Source organism: Hemitrygon akajei, chromosome 5, assembly GCF_048418815.1.
Source record: "Hemitrygon akajei chromosome 5, sHemAka1.3, whole genome shotgun sequence".
Classification (NCBI taxonomy): Eukaryota; Metazoa; Chordata; class Chondrichthyes; order Myliobatiformes; family Dasyatidae; genus Hemitrygon; species Hemitrygon akajei.
Genome location: NC_133128.1, coordinates 154,878,186 through 154,893,275, shown reverse-complemented (window position 1 = coordinate 154,893,275; position 15,090 = coordinate 154,878,186). Strand labels below are relative to the sequence as shown.

Below are 15,090 nucleotides of genomic sequence, written 5' to 3'. Positions count from 1 at the left end.
TCCTTAAGTACAACATGATGCAGCCTGGGCACTGCTGAGAGTTGGCACTGGAATCCTGCCAACTCAGACACAAGTGTCTGCGATTAGCTCAGGTACCACTCAATCATTTCAAAAAGGGTGCTTAAAAATTTATAGATATAAATTTCCGCTCATTATATGGAGCAAGAATCATGAAAGGCCACATTTCAAATAATTTATATTTGATTAAAAAATTAAAACCCTGCCTTGGGTTACCTGGTAAACAAACCCAATGAAGTATTATCTGTTGGTTCTAGAATGATAAAATAAACACTAAACCAATACAAAGGATTAAGATGAAGCAAATATTCTTGATAAATCACTTACCATTAAAAAGGACTAAATCTACCTCACTAAGTTAAAAGGGATCATGCAAATCTGGCAATAATGTTGATTTAGCAGAATGACTCCAAGTAAATTTACTTCAGAAAAATGGAGGCTAAAATGCTTATGAACACTGAAACAAATGAACAAGTTTTATCCCATGAACCAGCAGAATTAAATGCAGTCCTGCTGATCATCACACAACATTGAACTGCTAAGATGCTACGGGCGAACCTGTAACATAATTTAACCAACCTATGCAACCTTTGACATGCTTCCACAGTATTTCAATGGTTTTCATAACTCCTCTCTGGATTCTAATGCAAAACATTCTTATGACAGATGTGGACCTACAAAGTTTTTCTTTGCCAGTTACATGTGAGAATCCCTATAGAAATATTACTTTTGGTCATAAAGCCCAAAACATGGCAGCACTAGTACTGGCCTCACACAGACAAAACCAATCAGAAGTTTGTTTGTAGAGTTGCTTGCCAAGCCTGAAGGTTAGGTTGCAAGCGTTTCGTCACCAATCAAAGTGATACCATCAGGGCACAGTTGAGTGTTGTTTCTGCTGAGTGCACACACGGTCCGACTCAATGTTCTGATTGTTTGGCTGTCGCCCGGCCCGCTGATCTCCGCTGGACCCCAGCCAACCAGATAGCTGAGTTATCGCCACTGGCCCCTGGCCCCGGTTATTAGTCTTTGAGACTGATGGTTCCTTGGGCATCTGCAGCTCACCCCTCTGTCCTCACCCCACAAATGCATAGGTTTGGAAAATGCGTCCAGCTCAATATGCTTGTTAATAGAGTTTTCCATTGAGAACCAAGCTTCTAAGAATTCTCTTGATTTCTTTTGTGTTTCTGCCAGGATGTCACCTCGATTGGTGATCAAACATTAATGCTTGCGACCTAACCTCCAGGCTCGGTGAACAACCCTATGAAGAAGCAGCCAACCCGGCTGCCAATCCTCTCTTTCATTTCAGACAATCAGAAGTCATTCATCTGCTAAATTTCCCATTGAGCAACAAAGAGGTGCTTGGAGGAAGGTGAAGTCAGTCTTGAAGATATACAGAAGGGCCCAAGGGTCATTAGAAAATATCCTGTAAATAGTTTTCAAGGTTTCTCAAGTGAAAAACATGAAAACAAAAACAAAAAAATCAGTGTACAGGTCCTCGCTAGGTTATGAATGCCCAACTTGCATATTAGAACAAGTGTTTTGGTGACCAATGGATTAGATGGAGAGATTAGCTGGCTATTGCAAGGCTGCATCTTCTGCCAAGCAGGAATGGGATATTTCTATGTGCCTTCGCTCCCCAAGCACCACCCTGTCCCACCACCCCACACTCATCCACTGAGCTGCAACACTGAGGGACCATTGAGAGCCAGCAGATCACTCATTCACTCACTGAGATGGTGAGGCCAGCTTGTGGCGGCTTGCTCTCCAATCACAGCCATTTCCATCATCCTCTCCCAAACTAATGAATGAAGAGTTCAGGCTACAGAGAGCTCCAAGGAACAACCTTTGCTGGGACCTAGGGAAATGCTTGTATGATGAAATTATGTGGAAAAAATCCAGACCTTGAAGTAAACAACAATGAATTTGTTAGACCTGGCCACCAGTTTTAAAGGAGGATAACACAGACAATTTTGGTGATGGCGGCCATGCAGGAACTAAAAGTGGAGAGTGAGGTCGCAGACAACACGAGTGAATCTGCAGATGCTGGAAATAAATACAAACACAAAATGCTGGCAGAACTCAGCAGGCCAGACAGCATCTATGGGAGGAGGTAGTGACAACGTTTCGGGCCGAAACCCTTCATCAGGAGGGTCTGATCAGGACTTGGGATACATTCAAATGGTGGAGAATGAAGGACCAGAATCTGGGTGTGTTCAGAATCAAAATTTCCTTCCTGGCTTCTTAGTTTTCCCATTTCTATTCACCTGACAAATTCTGTCAGAATCAATGTGACAATGATAAATCTTACATTGTCAATAATACTGTAAACAGGAAACTTTAACAAATGAGCATACAAGGTCAATAAAAATGTGACAGCTTCCTTTAGTAAAACAAGAACATCAACATGTTTTTGTTGTTCAACAAACGTGACAAAGACAACAACAACAAAATTGATTCTTGCAATAGGTAGATACCTAAAGTCACCACTTATAATGACACTAAGCAGATGGTGTGTAAGATTATTAAAAAATGATAGTTTTAAATATTACTGCAATGCCTACATTAGTTAATATTTCCTTCTCATAGCAAAAATACTTACATTCTAAGAAGACCTTTGTAAAATGGTCTGGTGAAAAAGGCGTCAAGCAGGTACTGATGGATGAGAGCGAGGCCAAGGATTCGACCACTGAACCTAAACCTAAAACAGTAAAGAGCAGAGTTTAAGTTGGTTTTAAAATGTGCAAGTCTAGATGATAGCTAAGTTTTGTTAAAATGTACTTCAGAGAGAGAGCTTACTTACAAACCAGCAATAGGCCATTGCACCAGCTACATAAGAAACAAGCTGTATATCTAAAACAGCCATGCTTATAGCCTATAAATTGGGATTTTATCCCTAATGAACTCTAACTTCCTCTCCTTTAAAAGTATTCCACTCAATTTGCTCATTTTATTATTAAAATGATTGAAACTCATGCTCAAGTGTTTCGAAAGTTACTGTTTTGACACCTCCTACAAGCTTTTATCGAACAAGCTTATGGTTAAATTATAATAGCACCTTCAGAATACATGATGAGCCGTTAGCTTTGTAACGTGATGGATTTGCATGATCCATTTTGGTAACATAAAACAGTACACAACTTAAAGTGGGACATACTGCTGAGTAATAACACTTTCAAAACTTGTAATGCAAACATGTGAAGCTAGCAGATGCTTTGCAGCAAAGAAGTGATTTATCTGTCACCACACTCCATCTGGCTATTACGAAATCACAGCTGAAACTAACTGTGCACAATACCCATTTTGACTATTCTTACATGCTGATTTAATGCTTGAGGACCAAAAGTAAGAGAAGGCAGACTGGTGCTCCAACATTGATGCTGGAAATGGACCATTGTTTGTAGACAGAAGCTTCAAAGGTGATGACAGGCAGCTGATATACAGTGCATTGTAAGAGGTGGTTAGAGATGACAGAACATTTAGTGAGGTAACATGAAGCCCTGTAATGTTGTAGATCACCATGATGAGGGTAACATGACCAAAGAGACAACTTGCTGTGAGCATGTGGCCAGGTCTTGACAGTATCAAAGCAATGATTTCCATCAAGAATTAGATGGAACACAGAGATCTGGCAGATGACAGAATCCAGAGTAACACACACAAATTATCAGCTGGTGGTGTACTGGCATGAACACCTAACTTCGAGGCAAATGGACCTGGGTTCAAATCCGGCCGGCTCCTTGCACGCTTTCCAACCGTACTGGATTGAGCACCGAGTTAGCAACTCGGCCTCATTAAAAAAAACAGATAAAAATGCTAAAGAAAAGCCAAGGTTGCTGTTCAATGCGCCACAAGGTGTGGAAAGGAACAACAACAATGTAGATTATTAGTGGTTGTTATAGAGTGATTAGGCATAGATTCACAAACTTATTTCCATAGAGATGAAAACAAAATGCCTTGTAATGTAATCACCCATCCTAATGCCATCTAGTGTTCAGAATTGCATTTGCAAAAGGTCTCTATTCTAATACTCATGTTATCAGCCAAGAATCAGTGCATTACCTGAGTAAATCTAAAGATTTACTTCTTCTATGCATGCTGTGCAAGAAATTCATGCACGTGACCAAATATGTAAATATACCTGAGAGTTGGCACAGCAAGAACTGTGTTTGAATCAGCTTCAGAAACACATAATGGAAGAATTTTGGAACTTTGCTTTCTGTGCACTAATTGCTGACAAAAGTACAGACATTTCTGCACAGAAAATGTAAATTTTGTATTTTAAGTTTCAGCTGGAAAATGAATCTTCCTATAAGACTGTGTTTGTGAGCATTTTGAAACTAACTGTATGTGACAGTATCACTATGGTTGAAACAATTAAAATATATCAACAACAATCTTGATATTCAAAAGATGGTGATGTTTATGTTAGAGCAAATGTTAACTTAGAAAGAAAAATGATGTGGCAGCAATTCTTTGATGAGAAATAAGGCATCTGTCTGAGCAACATGGAAAAAAGTAACAATTATACAGCATATAGAAACACTGTTATAAACGGTGTATTCAATGTTCAGCAGGTTGTGAGTTAAAAAAGGAAAGCAAGAATTACCTATGTCACAGAATGCAACGTTGTATCACTTAGATAAATAAACAAAGTAAAAGGCTGTCAAGAGATTTTGCTGTTATTGCTTTAACAAAGAATTTCAAAGCTTTGATCTAGTATTGCAAAGAGCAAGTTAATAAATGTAACGATCCAATCAGCAACTACTGCCTGAAGATTTTGATAAATCCACAATATTGTGTAGCATTAACTGTCTGCAACAACGTTCTAGAATATCTGGCATCTCTTTGTAAATTCCTTGCATAACACTGTTAGAATAATTGAAGCACTATGGTATGCAAAAGTAAAAATTAACTAATTACAGTCAGTATCTTGGTGAAACTGTTTATTGGAGTGACAAAGTGAAAGATCTGCTTGCATCTATAAGTTCTCTCGTAGATGCTGTGCCTACTATTCAATTCATTCAACGTATGTAATCACTTGGATGATAAATTTCCTGACCATGAGTTAAGAGAATTGAAAGCTTTTGACCCTGTTGCTATTGCAAATGCAACCAGTTTTGAATCTTGAAAAGAATAATTGTATCACTGACAAAAAAAAAAATCAGCTACTGTTGCAAACTATGATGAAACTGTCTGGAAGTGACTGGTCAACATCTTCCAAATAGTCAATTATTTCATCTTACACTTATTATTTTTATCATAAGTTTGCTTTTGAAACTGTGACTTACAGTCTGTAGTTCAATCAAGTGAGCTCGCACTCTACTCAAGTGAACTAGCAAGGAAACTCAAGGAGAGAAAAGATGGCACGAGTTACCACGAGGAGGAACTCTGAGATGAAATGAAGGGCCATGATTGACTGCATTGCTTGCCGATTAAGGCGTCAAGGAAGACTGAAACTTTGAGGCAAATACAAAGCAGAGTGAACAGTTCTTGAAGGGACCACTGGGTTCGACCCGCTGCCTTTGGAGGGGCCTCTGGGTCCCGATGCTTTCGGACAATGTTATCAAGATTCTGCGATTTATGGATAGGGCTGTGGTTCCTGTTGGGCTCTTTCAGTTCTGTTTATTGTGCTCTCACCCTTTCTTTCTTGTTGCCGATTGGCAGAGTGGGGGTTTGGGGCTCGAGGTTCTTGCTGTTGTTTCTCATTACGGGTGATCTGTTAGTTTTGTGTGAGGGAGGGGCTGGGGGTTTGGAGCTTGCGAATTTTTGCCTCTCTCTTTTTGGTGTGTGTGGAATTGATGTCTTTCTTTCAACTATTTCCATGGCTGTCTGCATTTTATGGCTATCTGGATAAGGCAAATCTCAGAGTTGTGTTTTGTATGCATACTTTGATAATAAAATTAACCTCTGAAAGTGTTGCCTCAAAATATGGCAACAATACTATGATTTCAGATTTGTCATTTCTAAGGAACTTAAGAGTGGTTCAATTAAGACATTCACTGGTATGTTTAACTACATGCTTAGAAATAAAGAACTTGAAGAACTGTCAGTTCTTGTTGATGTCATAGGATCACTGCAATTACAACTGGATCATTGGATAATTACAAGCAGGCTTTATCCGCTAAGGCTGGGTAGGACAACCAGAGGTCATGGGTTAAGGGTGAAAGGTAAAATGTTTAAGGGGAAACTTCTTCACTCAGAGGGTTGAGAACGCATGGAAGGAGCTGCCAGCGCAAGTGGTGCATGCAAACTTTAAGAGAAGTTTGGATAGGTGACTCTAATTATGAGTTTTAAAACAGTTGCAGATCTTTTGTCTGTTAGCAATACATAACCATATAACCATATAACAATTACAGCACGGAAACAGGCCACCTTGGCCCTTCTAGTCCGTGCCAAACGCTTACTCTCACCTAGTCCCACTGACCCGCACTCAGCCCATAACCCTCCATTCCTTTCCTGTCCACATAGTTCTCTTTTAGAACTGAAAATTCCTCTTTTTTTTTTAAACTTAAGACATGAAAATGTAAAAATCCAATCCAAGGAACAAAAAAGAATTCTCTAATTCCCTAAAAATTTGATTGCCTGGTATTCCATTGGGATTCCAGCATGGGATTTCAAACAATCAGAATATCTGATTTTAAATAATTTTACCATCATCACCTAAGTTTCTGGTTCTTACAAAGACAATTAGAAACATAGGGAACTGCAGAATATGACACCAAACATTTTCTGCAGTTTGCAAAAGGCTGTTGCCCCTCCCTGAATATCTTTCGATTTAAGAGAAATACATTACTGTAGTGTTAAGGTGCCATCTGGTGGTCATTGATTTGTCTTGAAGCACTGCAGCATTTTTATTGAACAATTAGAATGAACAAACTCTTTCAATTATAAGAAAGCAGGCCTTTAATTGTGCATTCTTGAATGTATGTGCTGAAAGCCCAAATGTTTAACATACAGATTTTATTGCTCATAAATAAGACAACAGTATACTATTGTTCAATGAGTTCTCCGATATTCTAATCTTTTCATACTTATGCACTCAGTGGCCACTATTAATGCAAGTATTTGATCATATGGCAGCAACTCAATGCATAAATGCATTCAGACATGATTAAGACGATCAGTTGTTGTTCAGACCAAATATTAGAATGGAGAAAAAGTGTGATTTAAATTACGTTGTCCTTGAAATGGTTGTTCATGCCAGACAGGGTGGTTTGAGTATTTCAGAAACTGATGTCCTGCGATTTTCATACACAACAGTCTCTAGAGTTTACAGAGAATGTTCCGAGAAACAAAAACTATCCAGAGAGCAGCAGTTCTGTGGGTGAAAACGCCTGGTTAATGAGGGAGGTCTGGGGAGAATGGCCAGACTGGTTCAAGCTGACAATGACAACAGTGACTCAGATAACCACACATTATAGCTGTAGTGTGCAGAGTATCTCTGAATGCACAACGTTGAACCTTGAAGTGGATATGTTTAGCAGAAGACCACCATGAATATACACACAGTGGCCACCTTATTAGGTACAGAAGGTACCTAATAAAGTGGCGTGTGTGTGTGTGTGTGTGTGTGTGTGTGTGTGTGTGTGTGTGTGTGTGTGTGTGTGTGTGTGTGTGTGTGTGTGTGTGTGCGTGTGCGTGCGTGTGCGTGTGCGTGTGTGTGCGTGTGTGTGTGTGCGTGTGTGTGTGTGCGCGCGCGCATGCGCGCGTGCGTGTTAGTGTTATACTTCCAAACAATACATAAGAATATGGTTAATTGGACCATAAGATCTAACTGAGACAGGAGACGAGCAACACACACAAAATGCTGGAGGAACTCAGCAGGCCAGACAGCATCTAGGAAAAGAGTACGCACAGGTCATTTCAGGCCAAAACCCTTCAGCAGGACTGGAGGAAAAAATTCTTTGTAGTTCCTAACTTGTGAAGTAGTGAAATCATTTCACAAGCATTGTCTTTCTTGCCATGTGCTTTCATAAATTTAATTTGCTGCATACATTTTCCCGGCTTTTTCTCCAGTCTTGCTGACGGGTTGCGGCCTGAAATATCGACTGTATTCTTTTCCTGCCTGGCCTGCTGAGTTCCTCCAGCATTTTGTGTACGTTGCTCGGATTTCCAGCATCTGCAGATTTTCTCTTGTTTGTGAGACAGGAGACAGTTGCTGAACAGTTTATAACTAACATCAGTTGCATGCACCTGGGTGGCTGTTAGACACCATACTGTGCTTAGAGTGAATAGTTTTTAATTAATGCCAAAATTGACAATTGCATGCTTGATACGTCAAGCAGGATAGACCGCAAGAAAAATGGAATTACACAAGGTGCAACAGAGAGAATCCCAAAAATTAAAGCATGAAGTTAAGGTTCCAGATGTTGAAGAGGCTCTCAATCAATGGTCTTCCACTGTAACTGGACAAGGAGTGCGTGTTAAAAAAACAAGTTAGGCAGCTAGCTGAGAAGGTGGGTCACGAAGATTTTAAAGCAATATATGGTTGGTTGTCTCGATGGAAATAATAGGCATCCATTAGTCTGGAGAGACCATGGATTTGCGCCTTGGAAAGTTTCCAGGGTGCAGGCCTGGGCAGGGTTGTATGGGAGACTGCCAGTTGCCCATGCTGCAAGTTTCCCCTCTCCACGCCACCAATGTTGTCCAAGGGAAGGGCAAGAGCCGATACAGCTTGCAGAGCAATGTGTGGTTAAGTGCCTTGCTCAAGGACATAACTCAGCTGAGGCTCGAACTAGCGACCTTCAGATCGCTAGACCAACGCCTTAACCACTTGGCCACATGCCAACAATGTACGCACCAAGTTAAATTCAAGAAAGCACATGACAAGAAAGACAATGCTGATGAGATTATTTCACTATTTCAACAAGTTAGGAATGACAAAGAATTTGAAGGTATCAACAATCACCTTGAATGTTACAATGAAAAGCAAGATTTGGAGGATGCAATCATTGAAAGCAATGTATCAAAACACCAAGGTGGGAAATATGAAGACAAGGAAATTAATGAAGGTGACAGATCTAATCTTGTACTCGTGACTACACAGGTTGCCAGGAAATTTATTGTTGAATTACAACACTTCTTCATGCAGGAAGGCAATGAATACAATCTGCACTAGCTGTCTGTGCTGATTTTGTTCATTTACAGTCAATAAAAACACTTTGATGAGCATTAGGAATAATATGCAGCTTTATAGTACTGTAGTAGTATTAGTAATGTTCTAATCTGTTCTGTATTCCATTTAAATATACAATTTGTTAGGGTTTAAGTATTTTCATGAAATTCCATCTAATTAGGGTAGAGGCTTAATTGGGCCAAAATGTACTTGTCCCAATATGTCCCAATTAACCAGAATCCACAGTGTATCCATTTAATCTTTAAGCACTACAATGGATTCTTATAGTCCTTTCATTAAAAGAGAATATGAATAGACTTTCTTCGTGTTCCTTTGGCAATGTACATTAATGCCAAATTACTGAATCTCTTGCCATTGTAAATATCTTTTATCAAATTACCTTATTAAAATCTCTTGGGCCTTACTGTTATTTCCATAATTTAGAATGCTAATTTTGGTCCTCAGGTATAAATCAGTTCTAATTTGCTTTAAGATCTACATGAAACTTCCATGTGAAAAATACTTAATTCTCTGGTCTGAGCTAATTTGCATAATTGGCAATTCCAACTATAAAATCAAGCAGGTTACATTACAGCATCACTATGCAAAGGGAGCATGAACCAATGAGTATGGAAAAGACAGCAGGACAATGAGAGAATAAAGATTCAATAAGCTTCAGGAATGTTAATACTTGTTAGCCACTTTTGCCAACACTGTAAGGCCAAGTGAGAGAAAAATAAATCTCTAACATCAGGAATCAGTGTGGTATTCTCAGACTCTGGCAAAGACAACCAGAGGCAGGTTAGTTTCCAGTAACCAGATTGTTTCCTTTTGTACAGCTTCTTTAGGATATTTATTTTGGTAGTTCCTACCAACCAGTTCTAGTCACATCTGTGCCACTCTAGCCAGTATAATACAAACACATAATTTTCTGCAGTGGCATCTCTAGTGGCTGTGCATCAAGCTTCCACAATGGTGGAAAAGCTGACAAAGCTTCCACCAAGCCGATGCCCTCTGATTTTGTTAAACTAGGGCAGATCATACATTGTCCAAAATGGCTGACTGCCCGCTGCTGCGTCACAATGTTACTTCCAGCTTAGCTTTGAGGCAGACTTCCACAGAGTCTCGATAGCTAGATTCACAACTAATTTACAGATTTAAAATACGAAACTCTATCATTGAGGATAGTAGAGCACAGTATAAGTCAATGCCTTGCCATCTACAGACATTAATTCTCCATGTACATTATCTTTTCTTTTGCACAATTTATTTTCATTTCAGCTTTCCAGATTAAAATAAAACATCAAAGAGAGCTCTTATCACCAACAATTAATTTTAAAATGGATGTCAGAGTATCTTGGTTCCCTGATCTTGAAGAGTACATTTGTGAGCCAGACTCTAGAGATTACAAGCTTAAATAATTTGGAAAATAAATGGAACATTTTAGATTAGCCTTATTCTGTTTTGGTAAATAATTTACTTCCCCCAAATAACTTTAATCAGAGTCACAGAAGAACCATACAGCACAGGAACAGGCCCTGCATCCCATCAAATTCATGCTGAGCTTTGTGCCCTTTCATACTAATCTCATTTTCCTACATTTGGACCATTGCATTAACATAAAAAAACTGGAGGAAGTCAGCAGATCAGGCAGATTCAATGGATAGAAATGCACAGTTGAAAATTCATCTGGACCTGAAATGTTGACTGTGCATGGCCTTTCAGAGCTGCTGAAAGACCTGCTGACTTTCTCCAGCATTTTGTGTGTTGCTCCAGATTTCAGATCTACTGTTTCCTGCATTCCTTCTATGCCTAGCCTGTCTAAATGTCTCTTATATGTCTGATTCCATCAGATCCTCTGGCAGCACATTCCAGATATCAGCCACGTGCAATGTATTAGAACACAGAACATAGAACTCATAATTCTTAATAATATTTTAATTTTTCTCCAGATTCCGCTTCTGTTATATTAATTGTATCAAATTATTTTTCAATTTAGCTTCAATTTTACAAAAACATTTACACAAATCTGGAAAGAAGTACTTACCATTCATGATGATTGTCTACAAAAGCAGACATCGGGCTGATTTGCACAGTGTAAGTATCATTAGCAGAATATTCAAACAAGCCATAATATGGATTGAAGAGTTCTCTGGAAACAAGAAAAAAGAACTCCCGCGAGGGGCCACTGTAATCCAACCTGAAAGAAAGATTCACCAGTGATTGCCTCGACACATAGGTACCTTAAGTAATTATCTTCATACTATCTGATGCTTTCCTCTGTGTTGCATTATTGTTCATGTCAACAAGCAATTTATTATTCCTCATATCAATGTATTCTCTAATTAATTATTTATAGTAACCATGGGAAATTATTGGGGAAAGCTCATTATTGTACAGTATTCATTCTTGCTTGGTCTAACCCTTCCCACAATTTCACTGCTGTTATTGCAATGCTGACACAGTAAGGGTCTGGGTTTAACCACAGTAACTCAATAACATTGCTAAATAAGTAGCGAGATGGCTTGCAAAGCTGCTGCCTAACAGCTTCAGTGAGACAGGTTCAAACCCGAGTCTGTGCAGTCTATATATGGAGTATGCAGATTTCCCAAGCATTTTCTCTGGCAGTGCTGGTTTCTCCCACATCTCAAAATGGATGGTTTGGCCGGTTATTTGTCATCATAATGTACCCCAGGTGTACAGGTGAGTGACTGGAATCTTATTGGAGGGGAGCTGATTGGACCGCATTTGGGGAGAATCAGTGTTAAAGGCATGTTTATTGGTTAGCATGAATTCAGTAGACTGAGGGGCCTGTTTCCATGCAGTATCTATTTAACAAATTCAATGCTCAATTAAGAAATGCAGCAACTAATAGGAAGCAGCTTAGGACATCATAGTTCATGCATTCAATGATATTAGACGCCAATCATTCATTCACTTTAAAAACAAGATGCTTATCTCAATGAAAATACATCACCTTTAAAAGATTTTAAGCTTGACATTTGTCACATTTTAAAGAAAATAGTTTTAACAAGAAACAGTTAGATTTATAAATTAATAAATATTAAACCACCCAAAGCACTGAGAGTAAAATGCAATTTTTTTCTTCCATTCATGTCAGGAGATAACTAAAGAGATGGTCAAAGGAATTGGTTTTTATATCAGATCTTACAGGTGGACAGTGATGCTGACAGAGAGGATTAATGAGGGAATTCTAGAGCTCAGAGCTTTGGCAGCTGAAGTCACTGCTGTCAATGGTGTGGAAATTAAAATTGGGTCTAATCCAGAAACTGGAATTGGAGGAGCACAGGTACCATGAGGTTAGAGGGTTAGTAGACAGGAAGAAGGCCCTGGAGGGATCCGGGTGTTTTAAACTGAAACATGCCACATGGGTCCATTGGAAATCAGCAGGAATAAAGTGGGACAGGATGGCAGTACACATTTAGATGACCTCTAATTTACTGAAATGAAATGAGGAACCTGGCAGGGTTTGGAAAATGTCAAATCAATGCTTAACAACAATGGTTATTGAACGTTTTACCAGATAAACTGAGGCAGATTATTGGTTAATATTACAAAGGCAGAAATAGGCATGGATTTATGATCTGAGATTTTCACAGAGCAGATGAGTGTTTGAATAAATAAAGGTTCCTGATAGAGACTAATACAATGGTTTCAACCTTCCCAACACCAGTTCAAGCAGAGTTTTACTCATCCAGCATTCCTTCCTCGGATAAGCATTCTGATAACTTTCAAACAACGGAGAGGTCAAGAGAGATGTTAGCAAACAAGAAATAGGTGGCAGTATAGACATAGGACAGAATATTGATGAGAAATTGGAGAGAAGCAGATAAATCCTTGTGGAACAAGGACAGTATTTTGGGAACAAAAGTCATTGCCATGATCCCCTGTGCGTGACTGAATAGATAACAACCAGAGGATTATGATCAAGACCCACTGCATGAATGATCCTATGGTCAGTCATGTAAAGTTTGGGGGGGGGGGCATTGTTAGATAAATTACAATACATAACAATGACACAGAATGTCATATATTATAAATCATTTTGATTAATGGAGTTTTGGTTACTCAGCAATAGTGGGAACCAAAGGAAGGATTCAAAGGAGGAGTGCTAGAAAAGTTGCTTTAGCTTGAGGGATCCAATGCATTGAAAAGTTAGGAAAAAATAATGAAGATAGGCACTAGTTTTAAAAGCTAGAGGGTCAAAGGTTAGTTTTATGAGAGAGGTGATGAAAACTCATTTAAAAGTTCCTGATGAGAAACAACTGCTCGCAATATCTTATTATAAAGGGTAGGAAGGATGGTTAACTATAGCTTTCAAGTTATTTCAGTTTCACAATTAGAATGGTCAAGGCAAAAACTGCAGTGCAATGCTAAAGCAGAGCTATTAGAATCACCATTCTTTGTCGAAGACATTAAATTTGAGGTTTAATTTGCTTGTTTGGTGCAAATTAAAGATGCCAAGGCACTATTCAATGAGGGGTGAAATCTTGCTGAGTGTCTGCGCTGACAATGCTCCTTCAATTAACATTACCAAAATTACCTCCCTGCTATTTGCAGTATTATAATAGAGAATGGCTGTTTGAATTCCCTACTTACTATACAGTCAGTGTGTTAAAAATTATTTCATTGTTTAAAATGCTTTGCAAAGACTCGATAACAAGAAAAGGTACCACATAAATGCAAGTAATTATTTTTCTAATTTCTCTTTCAGAAGCCATTTACTTATTACAGAAGGTGACAGCTGAAAGGTTTTATCCAGCACTGAAATCACAATTTGCACTAATCATGTGTATTCATTATGCTGATCTACAGGTACATGATCTGAATTATAACTAGAGTCTGTAGTTCACTATAATGATTAGCAATACTAACTAGAGTGAGTCCTGCCTCAGAAGCTGTTCCTTAGCCACTGATTCCATTTCTCTGGTAACAGTGAGGCATTGACCCAAACTATCTGCAAATTTTGCCTTGTATTTTGACTATTGTCAATGAGCTTTAGGTCACATTCATATATTCACTAATAACTTCAGTCCAGCTCCACAGAACTGGCCAGCAACTCTCCTGCTTCTGTTCAAATGATGCAGATGAATTCAAATTTCCTTGTAACCCCTTATCTTGATTATTTCAAGTCGTTCCTGGCCTGCTTTCTTCATTATTATCCTCAGTAAACTTTTAAGTCAATCAAAACAGTGCTGCCTGTCAGTTTGTTTGCATTAACTCCTGATCACTAATCATGACATCTTCAAAAGATCTGCATCTCAAGATGGCATCATTAAGGGCCTTATCATCTAGAACATGCCCTTTTCTCATTACTACCATCAGGGAGGAGGGACAGGACCCTGAAGGAAATTCAATGCTTTTGGAATATTTTCTTCTCCTCTGCCATCAGATTTCTGTATGGTCACTATTCCTCTGTTTATTATTGTAACTTAGTGATTTTTATGTCTTTCACTGTACTACTGTCACAAAACAATATATGCCATAATGTATGCTAATAAACCTGATTCTGACGTCCTCTGCTCACTGACCCACACTAGGCTCCAGATGAGTAATACCTTGATTTTAAACTGCTCATCCTGGTTGTCAAGTGTCTCATATGGTTTTTCCCTTTCATAACTCTGTACAGTCCTCCACATTATCTGTGGTTTCCAATTCTAGCTACTTGAACATCCGCGGCACTAATCACTTGACTACCTGCAGCTTTGCCTCTAGTTGCCAGAGCCCCAGTTATGAAATTTTCTCCCTGAATTTCTATCTCCTATTTCTGCCTGGAGATGCTTCTTAAAATTATCTCCATGTCCAATCATTTTTCATTTGCTATTTTATTTTCTGGTGACAGAATGTTAAATTTTGTTTGATAACACTTCTACATAGTGCCTTGGGCTGTTTATGACATTAGAAGCACTACATAAGTACACGCTGTCAATATTATT

The 15,090-nt window shown here is 38.8% G+C and overlaps 1 protein-coding gene across 10 annotated transcripts in view; it reads right to left on the bottom strand.

The window, feature by feature from the left end:
• LOC140728349 (E3 ubiquitin-protein ligase HECW2-like) overlaps window positions 1-15,090 on the bottom strand; it is a 318,336-nt gene that overhangs the window by 52,428 nt on the left and 250,818 nt on the right. For all 10 annotated transcript variants that reach the window (XM_073046945.1, XM_073046950.1, XM_073046949.1 and 7 more), the window contains 2 exons: window positions 11,181-11,333; window positions 2,618-2,716 (listed from right to left, as the gene is read on the bottom strand). In XM_073046945.1, the coding sequence (XP_072903046.1) occupies window positions 2,618-2,716; window positions 11,181-11,333 (252 nt within the window). The remainder of the gene's footprint in view (window positions 1-2,617; window positions 2,717-11,180; window positions 11,334-15,090) is intronic.